The sequence below is a fragment of the Dicentrarchus labrax genome, unplaced genomic scaffold (assembly GCF_905237075.1).
Source record: "Dicentrarchus labrax unplaced genomic scaffold, dlabrax2021, whole genome shotgun sequence".
Taxonomy (NCBI): Eukaryota; Metazoa; Chordata; class Actinopteri; family Moronidae; genus Dicentrarchus; species Dicentrarchus labrax.
This window is the reverse complement of record NW_026136723.1, coordinates 7,797,234-7,815,288: the sequence shown is the minus strand read 5'-3', so window position 1 is coordinate 7,815,288 and position 18,055 is coordinate 7,797,234. Positions and strand designations below refer to the sequence as shown.

The following is an 18,055-nucleotide window of genomic DNA, read 5'->3' as shown; positions in this document are numbered from 1 at the left end:
ATCAGTTCACCCCCAAATATCCAGATATTGGGTCAATAACATTGTTACATGCCAACTGGGGAAAAATGTTTGCATTAGGATAAGTTGGAATTTTATGCAGACCTCCAGGATCTCCCAACATGCCAGTAATTTAGCAGGTACTTCAACAGAAAGCAGTAAACAAACCAGGGAATCCACCAGTGTCAGCAGTCCAAAGTACTGAATATTGACCCTAGTCTTGTAAAGCATGCAATACCCACAGTCGTTATAGCCCAGAAAAAGCATAAAATGTCCATCAGATTGCTCTAAAAAGATTGGTGCAGTTGAATTCCAATGTTTGGTAGTCAATCGATTTGCACAGTGGGCCCAAAAATCTAATATTCATCTCACGTGTGTGTGAATTTTATTCATCAGAGGGCTCTGGTCACAGAGCAAAAAAACTGTGTGCTAAAAACTGTGCCTACGACCATGTTTAACTGCTACTGCTGAATTATAGAACAAAGCCAGGTGCCAGGCGATGTTGGGTATGTTAAAAAGTTTGGGAGACAGATAACAGACGACAGTGGGTCTTAATTGTTTGGAGCAGGGAGAAAGAAATCTACTTACTATGCTGATCGGTAAATTTCATCATCATCATCATCATCATCATCATCATCATCATCATCATCATCATACAGGTAGAAGGCTGCAAGATGCTTCCAGACCGATGCAGTTGACCATTTTTAACTTTAAAAAACGCTGTACTTTGACACACTTTGTGTTAGACAGTGACCTTCATCAAGACCATTTATTCATCAAATGGGTCTACAAATTCAGACTCAAAGACCATGTCCTTTATTCGCTAAAAAGCAAAAAAAAGTTTCTTCTGGTCTGGTCTTTACTGGCCATAGCTGCAAGAGAGCATGATTACCAACTACTGGACTGACTCTGGTCATAAGATTTAAAACTAATGAGAAATATCTGATATCTGAAAATGTTCTTTAGTGGGACTTCTGCCATTATAGAGCATTAAATAATCTGCATTAACAGGGCAAACAATGGAGGTGGTTGTGGCCCATGGAGTAAACCCAGCTACAACGAGGACATGTCAGATGTTAAATGAAGAGCTGGAGGGCTCACCGGCAGACTGGAGGGCCGGGCCTGCATGCTGTCTTCCTGACTGCTCTTGTTGGAAGCCATGGGCTGGTTGGAAGGAGGAGCGCTGGACTGGGAGCTAAAGGAATCCTGGGAGAGTTCCTGATTGTGGTGACAAGAAGGATATAACACAATGGATTCCACGCATGTTAAAAACATAACATCCCAAATCAAGTGTCTTGTTATGGCTCATTATAAGTCAACCACTGACACATAGATACAAATAACAGATCTCCACTGGGCTGGATAAATGCAGTGTGCCGTGCCAGGAGCATCTGTATACCCTTTGTATGGCGTGTCTGTGTCACTACAGGAAAGACATGGCATAGTAAAAGTCATTGCTTACTTTACAGCTCTTTGCCTGAGTAGCTCACTTCATCTTCCTTTTACCTTAGTGTTTTTCACCAACAACCAAATTGAACAGCAAAGCTCCGCTTCCATGTAATGTAAGAGTTGTTGTGTTCTAAATCCTACTGTTCTTACTATTCATTTAACAGGTAGAAGCCTCTTTAATGAGGTAAGTAATTAAACTTTAATTAAGCAACAAGTTAGCCCTTGATGGCTTATATCAAAGGTTCATTCAGAACCTCCTATAGCTGCTTCACCGTTAAAGCCTTCCAGATATTCACCCTCCTTATGGAGTATTTTTACAGTTATGTTAAGGAAGTAAATACTATTCATTCTAACTATCACACAACCAAGTCCATAATAAATAAAAACTGGAATGTTTTTACTGTGAAGCAGCTACGACAGTTTTCAGTTTGCATTAGGCAGCTGCAACTAACAAGTATTTTCACTATCGATTAATCTGTGTCATTTTCTGTTTGGTTCATAAAATGTCAGAAACTGGTGAACATTATTGATCATTGTATCCCAAAGCCCACGGTGACATCCTCAAATGTCTTATTTTGTCCTCAACTCAAAGATACTCAGTTTACAGTCATAGAGGCCTAAAGAAACCAGAAAATACTCACATTTGAGAAGATGAAATCAGAGAATTTTGACATTTCTTTCTTCAAAGAATTTCTCAAAATGATGAATCAATTATCAAAATCACTGGCCATTAATTTAATAGTTGACAACTGATCAATTAAAATCAACTAATCGTTGCAGCTCTAGTTGGTATTAACATTGGAAAAGAGGGCTGGACAGTATCTATACAGCACTGCTAAAGTACAGCAAACGTAAAGAGCATGTGTCAGCTCGGGATACTCCTGCTGCAAACAGTAATGGAAACACAGATGGGCCCGACACGGCACATCACAGTACAGCTAAAGTGTGCTAACAGAGTTCTGTGTGGTGTTATTACCTGTGGAGGAGGTGGGAACCTCTGATATGGTGACTGTTGCTGCTGCTGTTGTTGTTGTTGCTGCTGCTGCTGTTGCTGTTGTTGTTGTTGTTGTTGTTGTTGCTGTTGCTGCTGCTGCTGCTGCTGCTGCTGTTGCTGCTGCTGTTGTTGTTGTTGTTGAAGGGGGGGTGTCTGGGAATAAGGTGATGGTTGACCCTGCTGACCATGACCTGGAGGTTGCTGGGCTTGAGGAGGTTGACCTCCTGGTTGTTGTTGTTGTTGTGGTGGTTGTTGTTGCTGTTGTTGTGGTTGTTGTTGTTGCTGCTGCTGCGGTGGCCCTTGCTGCTGCTGCGGGGTTTGCTGCTGTGGTGGCTGCCCTGGTCCGGGGGGCTGTGGGTAGCCAGGCTGGCCCTGAGGGCCCTGCTGACTTTGAGGACCTGGTCCCTGCTGCTGCTGAGGCTGCTGCTGCTGCTGCTGCTGCTGGGGAGGGACGTAGGGTGGCTGTCCTGGCTGAGATTGTGTGGGCTGGCTGTAGGGAGGTTGACCTGGAGCAGGGCCGTGAGGACCTTGGGACTGTTGGTAGGGGGGTCCTCCTGACTGCCCATGTTGGCCAGGAGGCTGCGAAGGGTGACCCGGCTGGGAATAGGGAGTTCCAGAGCTGCCCTGTGGTTGGCCAGGGTACGGAGGCTGCTGCTGGCCAGGGTGAGGAGGGGGGCCGTGCTGACCATAGTAGCTCTGGCTCTGCTGGCCGTAGCCACCCGGCCCCTGTTGTCCATAGGCTGACATCTAGACGTGAACACAGAACGATCGGTCAGGATCAACAATAGTTCACCTTAAAAGAGGGAAGAACACTCAGATATGTGAGTAAATATAACCGAGCACAGCTGAATTGCTTGTGATCATAAACAGCTTTTTTCAGTTGAGCTTTTACTACAGGTTTACTATCTTGAGCCCCTCTGTGGAATATCAATCACAACCTGAATACAGTCGCTGCACTGACAGATCCTTTCTAAAGCTTTAAAAATATATAAAAATAACCAAATATCCAGTCAGCTCTTTGATTTTTTTTTACCATTCATTCTCAGCGGAGTAATCAGAGCATCTCTTCATCTTACTCACAGATTAAAAGGGAAAGACAACTGTCTGAAAGAGAGGAGTGTGTTCCTCTCTATAAACTGATCACTCAAAGCGCATGAGAAAAACCATCTAAGTGTAGGAATTCAGCCGTGTATCACTTTAAATTACAGCCGTGAAAATAAAAATTGAGTTTTGACTTCATCTCCTTGAACTTCAATATGAGGCTTTTCATATTCTACCCGATCCTGCACGCGGAAAGCCTTTCAATACAGCGTTTTCGTTTCATTACCCTGAAGGAGCATGGAAGGAGAAATCCCTGACCTTGTGAGGAAACACAGTAATAAAAAAAGAAGAAGAAAAAAAAAAGAGACTGTTGTTTTGGGAAGGATCTCAGCTACTCCAGAATTCAAAGAAAATAAGAGATGGTAAAGAGTTGCCACACATTAGGAAAAAAAACATGAAGTGGCTATATTGTATCAGTCTGACAAAGGAAGGGAAGCCGTTTTCTTCTCTGCAGGGCACTTATCGAGTCCACGGTCAGACACCAGGCAGGCCAGTATGAGATAATCACACCACACAATGGGCACAAGACCACAGACAGCGGACGTGAAAGAAAAGGCTTCACTCTACGGGATTCCCTGCATGCATTTCTCTGTTAAGACGGACTGCCTAGCTGAGAGAGTTCAAGAAGGGTCTTATTCCTAGCTATGAGTAAGTAGCTATGGCAGACTGGATGTTTGCGGTTTTCAATTGGACGACGCTGTCAGAAAACGCTGCCCACTGTGCCCGTACACACAACTTGAATTTTCCCCAGCCTTTTGCTTTCGAGCGTGGATTGCTCTCTTTAAGTCTGTTCCTCTAACAGTTTTATTCTTTAGTCCATTTCTGGAAAATAGTTTTTCGGGATCTCCAATAACTTTGGTTGATCGGATCATCTATGATCAATAGGTGGGGATGCTTCTTCTAATCCTTGGCATCATTGTTGATGGAACAAAAGAAAAGGGTGCATTATTTTCAGGCTGTTGTTATTAGCGTATCAACAGCCTCTGTTACATTGGGGAAACCATTATTATCCAAAATCCTGTACAGACACAGGTCTTTAGTTTAGAGTTATTTTCTTTACCCGGCCAGAGTTGGTTGGGAGTTTGGTGTGTGTGTGTGTGTGTGTGTGTGTGTGTGTGTGTGTGTGTGTGTGTGTGTGTGTGTGTGTGTGTGCGTGCGCTGAAGTACGGTGCTCCACTTCACTTACATTAGGGTGATGGGGTACAGAGTATGCACAAATAATAGAAGAATCAATTTCCTTTTTTGAAGATGAACTACAAGATAATTCTAGCGTGTGCGTGCTGTACATCAGGATATATTCCTGTCTAAAACACAGAAATTTTACAACAAGACTTCAATAAACAGTGTGTCCTCTGCAGTGCTCTTCTGTCTCTCTGATATAGAGACCATACAAGTCTAGTTCCGCAATTTGGAAATATACTCATCTCTTGCAGGGTTTCTAAGACCTTTTTAAGACTACTATGACTGGGGTATTGGTTCCATGTTGGTTTCGTTGTGTAGTTTTTACAGCATTATCAATAAAATATTTTTCCAAAAACACAGTTAAAAGCAAGACTGAAAAATGCAACGTTATAAAAGTAGCGTTTATTTCGATCCAATCAATTTTCAAAATCACATTTAAGACATTTTAAGGCCTAAAATTCAGATTACTGAATTTTAGATGGGAAGAACATTACCTCTTTCACATCTGTCTGTTAAATATGAAACTACAGCAAGCAGCCTTGTGGTTAGCTTAGCTTAGCATAAATACTGAGGGGGGAAAATGTTAGCCTGGCTTTGTCTGAAGGTAACAAAATATATCTTGTTTTTTTTTAGTCCCTATAAAAAAGAGGGTTATATCCTGGCTATTTCTTGGCAAGGAGCCACACCTTCAGACAGTTAGCCATTTCCCCGTTTGCAGTCTTTATGCTATGCTAAGCTGAGAGTGGTATCGATTTTCTCATCCAACTCTTGGCAAGAAAAGAATACGCGTATTTCCCAAAATGTCAAACTACTGCTTTAGAGCCATCAGCTCCACTTCTAGCTAAAAGGATAATGTGCCTTGTCTATTCATGCTTTTGCTCACATCTTTAAAAACTTCAGACTGGACTGATTTCAATATTTTCAGACCATGATTACTCACCATGAACAAGTAACTGCCTTTCTACTTCCTGACATCCAATGAGTCCGCTTCATAAAGTCCATTTATCTACTGTATGCTACCATTTCCACCATTCCTGTAACAGTCACAGACCAAATAAATGCTCAACTAACAGGAATGTAAAAAACTTATTAACTTATGGTCTGAACTTCAAGCCGCGCCCCCTGTCTAAGTATCACAGAGACTCAAAATGGCCCTGTTAAATGCTCCCTCCTAAGGCTGGAGGTGTTTCATTGTTAATAACTTCTTGGTTTCACCTGGTTTATACTTTATTTTACTAACAACAGAGAAGTAGCTTGTTTGGTAATGCCCATCAAATTGTCAGCTCACCCACAACACCGGCAGGTTGTGGTAGTGGTTTGTTACTCCTTTTTTAAGGACATGGGCAGGACAAATCCCATTCGCCGTTTTTTCATACGTTGCCCTCACAGTGGTTTCTTATCAGAGTTCCCATCCACGAGACAGTGACTTCATATTTGGTGATTTCAACAGTCATGTTGATGATTGTTCAGACAGGTTTGACTTTTTGAACATGACACGGTCTTTTAACCTTGGCCAACATGTCTCTGGACCCAGACACAACCCTGGTCACATGCTGCACTTGAAACATGCTCCATTTTGAGGATTACCACATCTTTCATTATAAACGCATTGTCTAAGTAAATAAACCCTATGTTCTTGTTATATTTGCAGTCAGTCAGAGGTGTCAGAAGCTGTAAGTAAACCTACAAGAACTTCTGATCACCACTTTGACGTGGCAAATATCCTGGTGGTACAAAGTTAAATTTAAAATCACTTTGAAGAGTCACAAGCTTTGATTGAAGACTCTTTGGCCTTTTAAGTCTGACCGTAAGTTCAAAGAGAAGTTGAGCAAAGGTTACAATGAAGATGCAGCGAAAGTCATCTAGATCAATAAATACCGACCTGCTGTCCATACTGCATGCTGCCCATAGCGCCAGGTGTTCGGCTCTGAATCCCCATCGGATACCTCTGAGGGCCCGGAGGTCCGTAACCTTGCCCTGGGTAAGAGCCTCCCTGCTGGGGTCCAGGCCCTGTGGGAGGCCCTTGCTGCTGCTGGGAGTAGGGGTTGGGTCCTCCATATGGCTGGCCACGCATTTTCCCTACCTGGTCCATTGGGCTTGGAGGCTGGAGGACACAGAGAGAGAATTTGTTTCAACGAGCTGAAACGGTGGATGGATGCACTGGCATCAGAACTGCATGAAAAAGGTTTGACTTTAGATAACTGTCATTCACTCATGGTTTTTTGAGTTGATGGTTATGGCGTGTCTACTGCCCCTATTAGACTGCAGTCACACACCATAACAAGCTATAACAAGCTCTATAATGAGGCAACTGATGGGATATTGTTCAGAATGGAGTGATACGACTGGAAAAGATGAGAAAATGTAGTCCAGTTCAAATATAGACGGATATTTTGGAACCTTTTAGTGGGTTTTCTTGAAAAAGCATTACTCAGCAAAGAACACAAACGATGACTCCAACATTGCAATGTGTCGTGCAAGCATCATCTCATAAACCAGTCACAGTATAATCAAGCAAATATAGAACAAAAGGCAGAAGGGGGAGGGAAAAAAACAGTAGTGGATTTACTTTCCTACTAGAAAGGGAAAAAATTGGCCATGAATGAATGAATGAGCCCACTATATCCGCCAGGAGCGTTTCCCTGCCCAGGAGATCATTGTGCCAGTGGGTGGATACTGTTACGGCGGAGACGTCGGGGAGGGTTTCTATGAAAATAAGCTTAAGGAAGTGGAAGTGTCTGCGGTGGCTGGAGCTGGGCCCACCCCTCAGCTGGAGCCACGTCAGGATGGAAGGCCGGGGTGGTGTTAGTGGGGGCTGACCTTGGCCGGCTTGGATTCTGGGAGATCCACATGGCCCGGGCAGGCAATGTTACTGGGCCAGACGGCCTTTTTTTTGGCTGGAGAGCCAAGGAGGAAAACGGAGAGCGGGGGGGGGCTCGTAATGAGGTAGCCTCGCCTGTCAACAGCTGGAGCCAAGGTCATAAAGTGTCTGATGTTGTGTGTGTGTGTACACAAGAGATGAGCTTGGTGGAATCCCCCCAAACACAACACTCAAGCAGTGCAACAAAAAATAAATACAATTTAAAATGGGATTCCGCTGAGCTACAATGAACTGGTCATCCCCTGAAAATCTGAAAAAAGCAAAACAAAATTCACACAAGCGTCTAGTGCGGGTATCTAGCTGGTTGCTGGCCATCAACTCATCACACCACTGGCAGACCCTGTGTGCTCTCATCAAACCCACCGCAGAGAAGTACGAGCAACAATGGGGGCTTTGAAGTAGCAACACCTCCTGGCCTGCTGACCTCGGGCAGCAGACACAAAGCTTTCATTGCTTCCCACGGTTATTAATCTGTGTGTGTGTGTTTTTTTTCCTCCCCCAAAAACCTCTTTTCCTTGGTTAAGGGAGACAACCACCGGGGCTATTTATAGCCAGCGAGACGGAGAGGGCAGTCTGCCGAAAATGTAACAGGTCCCAGCTGCACTGCTGTTTGAACCTGGGCCAGGCCTTGCTCTTCCTGGGCTTTAATAAAGCAGCAGGCTTTGGCACTCTATGAATGACAGTGCTGCAATGAGAAAGAGGAGGTCGGGTGGGGGGTGTCTCAGCAGGAGACCTGTGTGTGTGTGTGTCAGAATGTACTGTATGTGTGTGTTGGGGGGATCCTGTCCTGTAGGTGTTGGAGGTGGGGGTGGGGGAGCAACAGGCTGTCAGGACAGTCAACCAACATTATCCAAGATAACAAATTCCACTCCAGGTTTTCCCTCTAGCCTCCCCCAGGCCACACTCTCCTCAGCTCCTCCAGGTTCAGGAGTGTGTGTCGGTGTGCGTGTGTGTGTTATGTTGTGTATATGTATGAGAGGAGGGGAGGAGAATGGGAGGGGGTGTTACTACGCTCCCCAGGGTCATTACGGACCGCACCGTGGAGGGAAGAGGTAACAGGCCCTGGTAGACACTCTCCTATGACCTCTAATGCACTTTTAACCCCACTCTGCAAGGAAGGACATACCTCCTCCTCACCCCCACCAGACATCATGCCACAATGATCCATGCGACACACTGCTCAGCCTGAAGATGACTCGTGGAAAGTACTGAAACGCACACCGTCTTGTTGCTGGTTTTCAGTCCAGTTCAGACAGGTGTATTTGTCCAATAATGGCAAAAAAAAAAAAACTCTTCTCATTGCCACTAAACAAAGCTGGAGCGACTTCCACTGGATAGAAATATGCTATAGCTCTTTTCTAATGAGCTGCTTAAGCAGTTAGACAGAGCCTCCTGTGTCATCCGTAAAGTGTGCCAACGAGACCTGAATCAGCCGCTAACGTCCTCCAATCCACATGAAAAATGACTCGTATGCTTACAAACTACAGAGCTGCAACACTAAAGGTAAAATCTATTTCTCATTTAGACAAAATCTCACAGCGATGACCAGGGCCATAAAACAATCAAACCTTTTTTTCCCCTCACCAATTTTGGTCTATATTTTGCCGGCGGCGAGAATATTTCTACACCGGCTAGCGTACCCACTTTTCCATTAAGTAGCCTGACAGCTTGGGTCCCGGCTCAGCAGGGAGAGGAGCTGGTAAGTACAGGTCCACTACAATCAGGGTTTCCAGCTCCCTCAGCCACGTGGAGTCAGTGCTGACGTTCCCAAAACAAAACAGGCTTTCCTCTCTCATGTCTCATTTAACAACCACTCTAAAAGATGGAGATAGCGGTCACGTGACCAGGTGATCAGATAGCAAAGAGAAGTGTGCACGGCGCTCAAGTGTTAGACCAATATGCACCTTACAGAAATCACCACTACATTTGAAATGGAGCAGCTGAAAATTTGTTGTACAAATATTTCCTCAATATTTATAGATGAGCTGATATTTTCTAACAATGTTCACAGAATCTGACTATTTGTATGCCAGTACATTACTCCAATTGGAATAGTCTGACATTATGACCATGTTAAATTGAATATAATTGTATACTGGACTGTTGGACAGATAAATACAGCAATTTGAAGATGCCACCATGGGCTATAGAAACATTTTTTTTTTAAGTCAGCAGATAAATCAATAATGAAAATATTCATTAGTTTTGGCCATCATACAAATCCCCTCAGTGAGAAAACCCAATTCATTGTTAAATAGTTGTATTAAAGAGGATTTACCCTTTCAGGTATGGTCATGCCTCCTTCATTACTGAAGCTACTCATTTGCCCACAACATAACTATGCAAAAAATGCACCATTCAATCAAATATACTGGAGGTCACAACCAATGGGTGTGACTCCTGCGTAAACCATGCCTAATATTACACAATGACATTCATAACATGTCATAATGACTTTAAAAACTATGTACTGCAGCCAAGTATAAATCCAGGGTATACAGGACGTTCAACCTACTCGAGTTTTTTACTTCTCAACCTCATTCGATCATGTTAACACGTCTGTGCACTGCATGCTGGGAGATAGTTGTGGCCAGTCTACTGCTCGGGCCTTCATTGATCTGTTTACCAGCATTTTCCTCGCACTGCTTAAGTTGTTCACATCTGACACACCATTATACATCCCTCAACACCCCAGCTTTTCGCTGAGGCTTTTGTGTGTGTGTGTGTGTGTGTGTGTGTGTGTGTGTGTGTGTGTGTGTGTGTGTGTGCACTTTACCCTCACTACACAACCTCTACAGCATCTTGTGTACAGAGGCCAGGGCCTGCCATAGAAGGCTCTGTTCCTCTTTCTCTTAGTTATAGAATGAGTGGCGCTTCAGAAGGGCTAGACCAAGGCTGGAGCACTGCTGCTGTTGAGTAAAGTCCTTGAGCATCTGAATTTATTTTCCCACGTTTTAGTCTGAGTTGGAGAGTTTAATCATAACCCAACTATGATTAGAAAGTAGTAGTAGTTTAAATATTACACAGGTACAGGGCTGAGAAAAAATGGCAACACAAAGAATAATGTGCTTTGCATTTAAAATGGATTTCAAGGTAAAATAACATGCAAATGTTTAACAGATTCACTTTAACTTTAACAACTTTAGCTGCCCGAAAAAAGAGGAACATGTGAGGGGTTGGAGAGGGTTAGGGCAAGATAGACACAGTGGAAAGACGATAAGGCACGCAACACAACTGAGTAGAGTATATGTCTGAGTCCTTGTGCTTTGAAACACAAATGACTACTATCAAGGTCTGACACAATGACCTGCCAACTACCACATGCTGTTAAAACTGATCTTGTAAGTAATGCTCACTTGAATTACAAGTAATGGGTTGAAAATCTGCAAATCAGACGAAACGCCATTTAAGCATCAACATCGCAATGTACACGTGTATGCAGTCACAGTTCGAAGCATGCAATGTAGTGCTGTAACTATTAGTCGACTAAAAGGCTGCTATAGCCTTTTAGCTTGTGGCGGCTAATGTTAGCATAACTAACATTACTGAATTGGTTCACTGACAGCACTCGCCACAATTTAGGGCTGTAACTAACAATTATTTTCATCATCAATTCATCTGTCCATCATTTTCTCAATTAATTGTTTGGTCCATAAAATCTGAATAGTTGGCAATTCTTTTAATTTTGGACAAATAATCGATTGATCAACTAATTGCTGCAGCTCTGCCTCTATTGTGGTAAGTGGTGGGCGATGTTTTAGCATTTGCCAGGATCCTGCAACTGCTAAGCAAGCATTACATAATGTCGATTCACAACAATAAAATGTGTAAAGAAGATTAAAGAAATACCAAGTATCAGATATAACCGTCTTTTATTTGTCAGTAGTTTGACTAAAAGAATATAATATGGAACAAAAACAGGTACTCTTATTTCTTACTTTCTTCCAAATAAACCTATGCAAATCAAAAGCAATCTGTAAACCTTTTTCTATTTATATTGCAAAATAATACTGCAGTGTAATTTGTCCTGAACACTAAATAAGAATATAAATATATCCAGACTATGATCATTATTTCTTTCATTCTCATTATGAAATTCATATGGGGGAAAAAAACACATTTAGGTAGATTCCCTGACACACACAGATCAAAAGACGGTTGAAAAGCTTTGCAACAACAAAGTCGTTTGTTTCCGAAACTGTCTCAGCTGAAAGGCTTATTTTCATTCCAAAAGGTCACTAGTATACTTTGACAGATATAAGACAGACAGGTCGATCGTTCAGCTTTAAAAATGTTGATAATCAATACTGTGTTGTTGTGCCAATATTTGCCTTCTTATTTTGGCCACAGGAAAAATGAGCATATAATAAAATTAAAAATAGTACGAGTATTTAGGGTTTCCTTTAAGAATCTTACTTATAAAACAGATTCCAGAGGTAGATTACTATTCATTTAAAAGAAGGAAATTACTACAAGCATGCTCATCAACATCTAGTAAAACCTCTCATCAGAGTCAAAAAGGCCAAAGTATTCCTGACATGAGCTTCCCTACTCTGTACAGCTTAAACATTTATGACAAACATTCCACATGCAGCAACAAAGTCTCAAACAAGCACGCTGGATGGCAACTCAACAATGCACTGTCTATTTTTTTCTGCTCAGTCATCTAATCAATTTCTGGAGGAAACTCTTCCCCTCCCTTTTTTTTTCTCTCTTCCATAAAAAAAATAAATAAATAATCACAATTAGCACATGGCTAATCTGCATAGAGGAAAGCCAGAGCACTCTTGGCAGAAGAGGTTGCACTGAGTATATTGTGTCATGACTGGGCTGCTGGTGGATATTGCAACTATTCAAAACTGCGTGTGTGTGTATGTGTGTGTGTGTGTGTGTGTGTGTGTGAGACATGGGGATGGGGATAGGGATTTGTAAAGGGTCGGGGAGAGCGGGATGGGATGGGAGGGGGGAGGTCTGGAGCAGTGCCTGAGAGCAGAGCTGGAGTCTACGGGGCCGAGCAGAGCAGATGGACCGAGGGGGACAGACGATAAACAACTGCTGCTAATTTAATCCGCCACACGGCCACATGGCCTCGGCTCGGCGCACACACAGCATTGTTCTGCGTTAAAGCCCTTCGACACGCAACGCACACAGCACTAACGCCGGCTAAGGCCGCCCTCGTACGGTAGCGGGGTCATACACATCACATGTCAAAGAGGGACAGTGCGACATACCCTTTAGAAACAATGTCAACTACAAGGGTGAGATCTGTTTCTCCAAGTCAATCTGTGCACTTTGCTTCTAATAGCTTACTCCACATTAATGCTGTTATCCACATCCACAGTGGGAGCTGCCCAGTATGGCCAGTCTTTCACTGTTTTGCACTTCCACTGCAGCAGTGAAGGGTTAAGTACTTTGCTCCAGGACAAGAGACAGTGTTTCCTCATCCACTTTCTCCACACAAAAAGTGGACCAACTTTAAACAGGATGGAGAGGTAGATGCTCTTCAGACATAAAGAGAAGAACTGCTGGGTATGAAATCACAATGTCAGGTAACGCTTTACAGCAGAAATTAAGGATTATTTTAATTATAAATCCATCATCATGTACAGATCATTTTCTTGATTAATTGATCAATTGTTTCTCCTGCAAATGTCAGAAAAATGCAAAAAGTACAAACAAAACATTTCCATCACAATTTCTTAGAGCCAGAAGTGACATAATAATAGCTTATTTTGACCATCCAATAGTCCAGAACTCTAAAATATGCAGTTCATGATACTTTAAGACAAGAAAAATTTAATTCTCATAGTTGAAAAGCTGCTCCTCTTTACTTATTTACTGTTTGGGTTAAACTGAATTTTAAAATCAAAATGAATCTTCATTCCAATGTTTAGACAACATTTGAGCACTCTGGCTTTTTTGATAAATGAAAATAGCACAAAAAGATTTATAGTCCTCAAAGTGAAGTATCAAAAACGTATTTCGTTGGTATCAGAACTCAGGTATCGTAGCAGCACAATTTCATTTTTTTAAACAATAATCATCCCTTAAAGGAAGTGTGTGTAAATAATATTAACTGCCACCCACACTTTTTAACCAACCTCTACATAAATAATAACCAACACCAGACCACAACTGCAACCTGACCCTTTAGATACTGGGAACAGCCACATTTTGACACTGTGCAACTTCAGTAGAAAGTCCTATTACTTTAACTCATATCATAGGAGTTACACATTGTGTTTCCCTTTTTCATAAATAATACCAACACCAAAACACACAGCGCAAACACACAGCTGGGTCCCAACAGAAACAGCAGTGAGGTACTCCTACTGCAGCCATAAAGCATTAAAACAATCTAGACTACTTGTTAAAATGAGCTTTTAAGGAAAGCTGGAGTACAGCCAACTGGTGTGAGCAAATAGCTGGGGAAGGTACCTGAGAAGTAGAGTAAACAAGAAGCTAGGGGGGGAAAAACAACCAAAAACGCCATGTTCTCAATTAAGCAATTAGTCTGCCTTCTCACCGCGTCAACCTGAGAAGTTCCAACTTCGAGCTGACCGCTGTGTGACTCTGGATAAAAGCGTAGAGGTCCTGGGTTGGGCAGAGGGGGCGGGAGCCGGCGCCTGCTGGTGATATCATATACACTGAGCGGAGGCAACAGCACCCTACTCACACAGATGTTCACCCAGCTGTTCCAAGGAATTCAAAAGATGTTCGGTGAGAAGAGGAAGAAGGGAACTCGCATGACAAATCGGCTTTTACATCTGAGAGATGGAGGGAGAGACAAAGCTTTTCCAGGGCTATTTGAGGTTGATAAGAACAGCAGAAACTTAAAAAAACTACTCTTAGCGCCTTATTTCCAAAGAAAAGCAGCCAAAGGTAGATGTTGTATAAATAAGACATATTCCTCGGTAAAAGACTTTTACAGACTGGTGGATTCTTTATACACTGTCACTCCAGCAATCTGTCTGTTGATGTCAATGTAGTTTGATAAAAATAAATGTTAACAGTGATACTGTGATGGAGGTTTCATTCTTAGCTCAAATAATGACTGAACTATTGCCACCATGAGAACTGAGCAATCACCATTTTCAAATGAAGACTGAGATAAGGTTTAAAGTTCCACAAAATGCTAGCAAGGGGACCATGAGCAAAGATTTTTTGTCGAGATCAAGAATGAACATCATGTGGTATGCTGAGTCACTTCTTATTCTGACCGTATGCGTAGACAAGAATTCGAGGGTGAAGTTATACATTTATCAGAAACAGATCTGAGCAATCAAATTGAGAGGTGGTAATAGCAGTTTATCTACAAGTTGCTACTACTCATGAATTGGCAGCATAACATATTTCAGCACAAAAAAAATATGAACAGCCTATTTCCAATTGAACAAACGTGTTTATTCATTTTTGAATGGGCATGCAGTGGCATGCCATTGCAAGCTGATAGAAATACCTATAAACTGTTTAATTTAATATTTTAGTTCAATGCAATAAAACCTCTTTCCTTCCTTGAAAAGAAACACAATTGATAGGTACCAATTTGACAGGGGCGATTAGCGCCTCAGAGTGAATGTTTACTGGTGAATAACAACATAGCTAATAGGTGTTAACTGGTTCCCAGCACTGTACTGACAGGCCCAGTGTGCTCTGAGAAAAAAACGTCACCCGTTAGGTAGATCAATGCAGCTTGCTGAGACCGTCCAGTTATTGCCTGATAAAAAAGGGGAAAAAAAGAGGACTGCCTGCTGCTGCCTGACCTGTCAGTGTGATGTGGAGGTTGGAGGTACAAAAGAGTGAACATTCACCCTGACTGCTGGCTGTCAAGCTGTCAGGCCAAACTTATATTTCCAGGTGACAGTGGCTGATTCTCGGGAGTGAGCCGAGGCAAGGGCTGTTTGGACTGGGAGCTCAGAAAGGCAGAAAGAAGGGCCAAGTATGGTGAGCACTGTGGTGAGAAACGGTAGAGGACAAACCAGCTGCTCGGAGTTTAGCAATGGAGTAACAGTACACTCCAACTGATGCACCTGCAGACATAACAGAAACTGTGAAGTTTAACTTATGTTAGTTAAGAAAGGAATAAATGTTCAAAATCTAGACACAAAATAATCATTTTGGAGGGGGGGCTTTTGTAGAAGGAAAAGATACACCACTGAGTTTTAGTGTGGCAAAAGTAAGGAAGCTGCACACTTTTTTGGGCACCAACCAAAATGTATCCATAGCACGAGTAGTGAAAAATGTCTGCTGAAAGTCGTGCTTATTCTTGTATATCAAGAAACATATATCACATCAAAATTTCACCAGTTAAAGAATATTTTGTGGAGGCAAAGTTCTTGTTCGGCTGTTTGTGTTTAGACAACTGTGTGTGTGTGTGTGTGTGTGTGTGTGTGTGTGTGTGTGTGTGTGTGTGTGTGTGTGTGTGTGTGTGTGTGTGTGTGTGTGTGTGTGTGTTGTTTAGACAAAAAGACTTAATGTTTGAGGGGGGATGAGTGTCAAGAACCAGTACCGGTTTCTGCTTGGTCAGTACCGAAATATGCAATACCACAGGAAACAATTAAACGTTCTTATTCTTTCAAAAATGTAATAAAACTGTTCAATCTTTTTATGTCATCTTTTCTGATCTGATTTATTTATGACAGTCAACAGTCATATCAGAATTCACTTTTAATTCTAGATCTACATTCGTCATGTGGGTCATTTCAGGACCATGACCTGTTCACACTGGAATCTGACATTTGACAAATAATGTGAAAAATCGGATCTGAGCAATGAATCAGAATTGAGCGCTAAGGATTGCAGTGTGAACATAGAGTATCTATAAGCATCAGTATTGATAAGCACTATCAGTATCTAACTCAGTATCCTAATGATACCCATCACTAACATGTGAGTACTTCCATTTTTGCATCAAAAAAGTATGGTACCAAAACTAAAAAAAAAGGTGTAATGTTGAAAAATGTCAAACGATAGCCAACCTTATGAGAGACCAGACTGACTGATCTTATTTTCATTGGGAGACATACACTTTTTCAGCTATTAAACATGTTGAAATTTAGTAACAGCTTCACAGCCATGCTTAACAGATCACTGCTAAAAATCCATTATCTTTGTGTTTACAGAGAGAGTGTTTACAGTTGTGCTCAACTGACATCCCATAATGCACCATAGTGTGTTTAAGGCCACAGTGTGAGTACAATGAAAGAATGGCAGTGCTGCTCAGGTTTCATGAGCACTTCACCAGAACCGGGAAGAAAAAAAAAACGTTCTCTCTGCTCTCCACTTCCGCTCAGAGATAAGCCACTCGATGTGTTAGCAGGCGGCAACTCTTCAGTCAGCATCGGAGGCAAGACAGTGATCGGTTACATCACGTCGCCGAGGCTCGTCTCGCGTTGCCGAGAAGGATGCTTATTCAGGCTGACCATTGGCACCCTGGACGACCCATTACGATAAGTGTGTCACTCACTACAATGCCAAAAATACCCTGGCTACTGAATGAGGCGAAGCCACTTAAAGACCTGGCTGGGTCACCGCCTGCCTCATGGTTAGAGTCACAACTCTGACACTGACGTCACACTCTGCTCTACACACACGCACACGCACACACACATGCAAGCACACACGCACAGCCAGAGGGAAACATGCTCATAATCTGAATCACAGACTAAGTAATTTAATTGGAATATTGAGTTTGTGCATTGTAGAGCTGTCCACTTTTAATTTCAACTACAGCATGGAGGAAAATAGCTTTCAGGCTGCAGGGAAGGACTGTTTTCCAACATGTTTCAGGCCTTGCTTAAAAACAAATGAGCGACAGACTGAACTGGACTGGACTGGAGAGACCGTTGGGATTGTTAACTTGTACTCTGGCACAGCCATGCAAATCTTCGGGTCAAGAGAGGAATGTGCCTACGACAGTTACTGCCTTTTTCTACAGACAGGCCGCACTTTGAATCATCACAAGAGTCCAAACTTGGCATTAGCAAGGCACCAAATACTGTTCAAATGTGTCTTTGGTGCATAAATCGCCGTCACCTGCTACACAGGCCGGAAACAATGACTCTTAAAAGCCTTTTTGCCGTCGCTTTTGTCTCTGCTGACTTTTTTTTTTCCCAACCATGAGCAGATCAAATCAAAACAAAACAATGGCTCCATATCAAACAGGGTGCTAACTGGCCGCCTGGTAGACTGCTGTACATTTTAAACTGGTGTAAACATTGGCCTAATTCTATGGAAAAATGTACATTAATTATTTAGGGCAGTTAAAAATAAGAACTGGCACAAAAAGAGCTGAAAAGTCAATTTTGGACTTATTTTAAAGTCCAAGACAGGCGGCAGCTGTAAAAAAAAAAAAAAATAGTTTTGTGTCATACAGCACAATGAAAAGTTACTGCAAGGGCTGCAACTGATCATTCTATTCACTGTCAATTATACTCTAAGCTTGATTATGT

General features: G+C 42.3%; 1 protein-coding gene across 5 annotated transcripts in view; it reads right to left on the bottom strand.

Moving 5' to 3' along the window:
• The window catches only part of arid1ab (AT rich interactive domain 1Ab (SWI-like)), a 53,796-nt gene that overhangs the window by 26,053 nt on the left and 9,688 nt on the right, over nucleotides 1-18,055 (bottom strand). For 3 of the 5 annotated variants that reach the window (XM_051390119.1, XM_051390120.1, XM_051390123.1), the window contains exons 2-4: nucleotides 6,606-6,827; nucleotides 2,423-3,187; nucleotides 1,099-1,215 (exon numbers count right to left, since the gene is read on the bottom strand). In XM_051390119.1, the coding sequence (XP_051246079.1) occupies nucleotides 1,099-1,215; nucleotides 2,423-3,187; nucleotides 6,606-6,827 (1,104 nt within the window). The remainder of the gene's footprint in view (nucleotides 1-1,098; nucleotides 1,216-2,422; nucleotides 3,188-6,605; nucleotides 6,828-18,055) is intronic. The other 2 variants (XM_051390121.1, XM_051390122.1) reach the window with 2 other exon arrangements.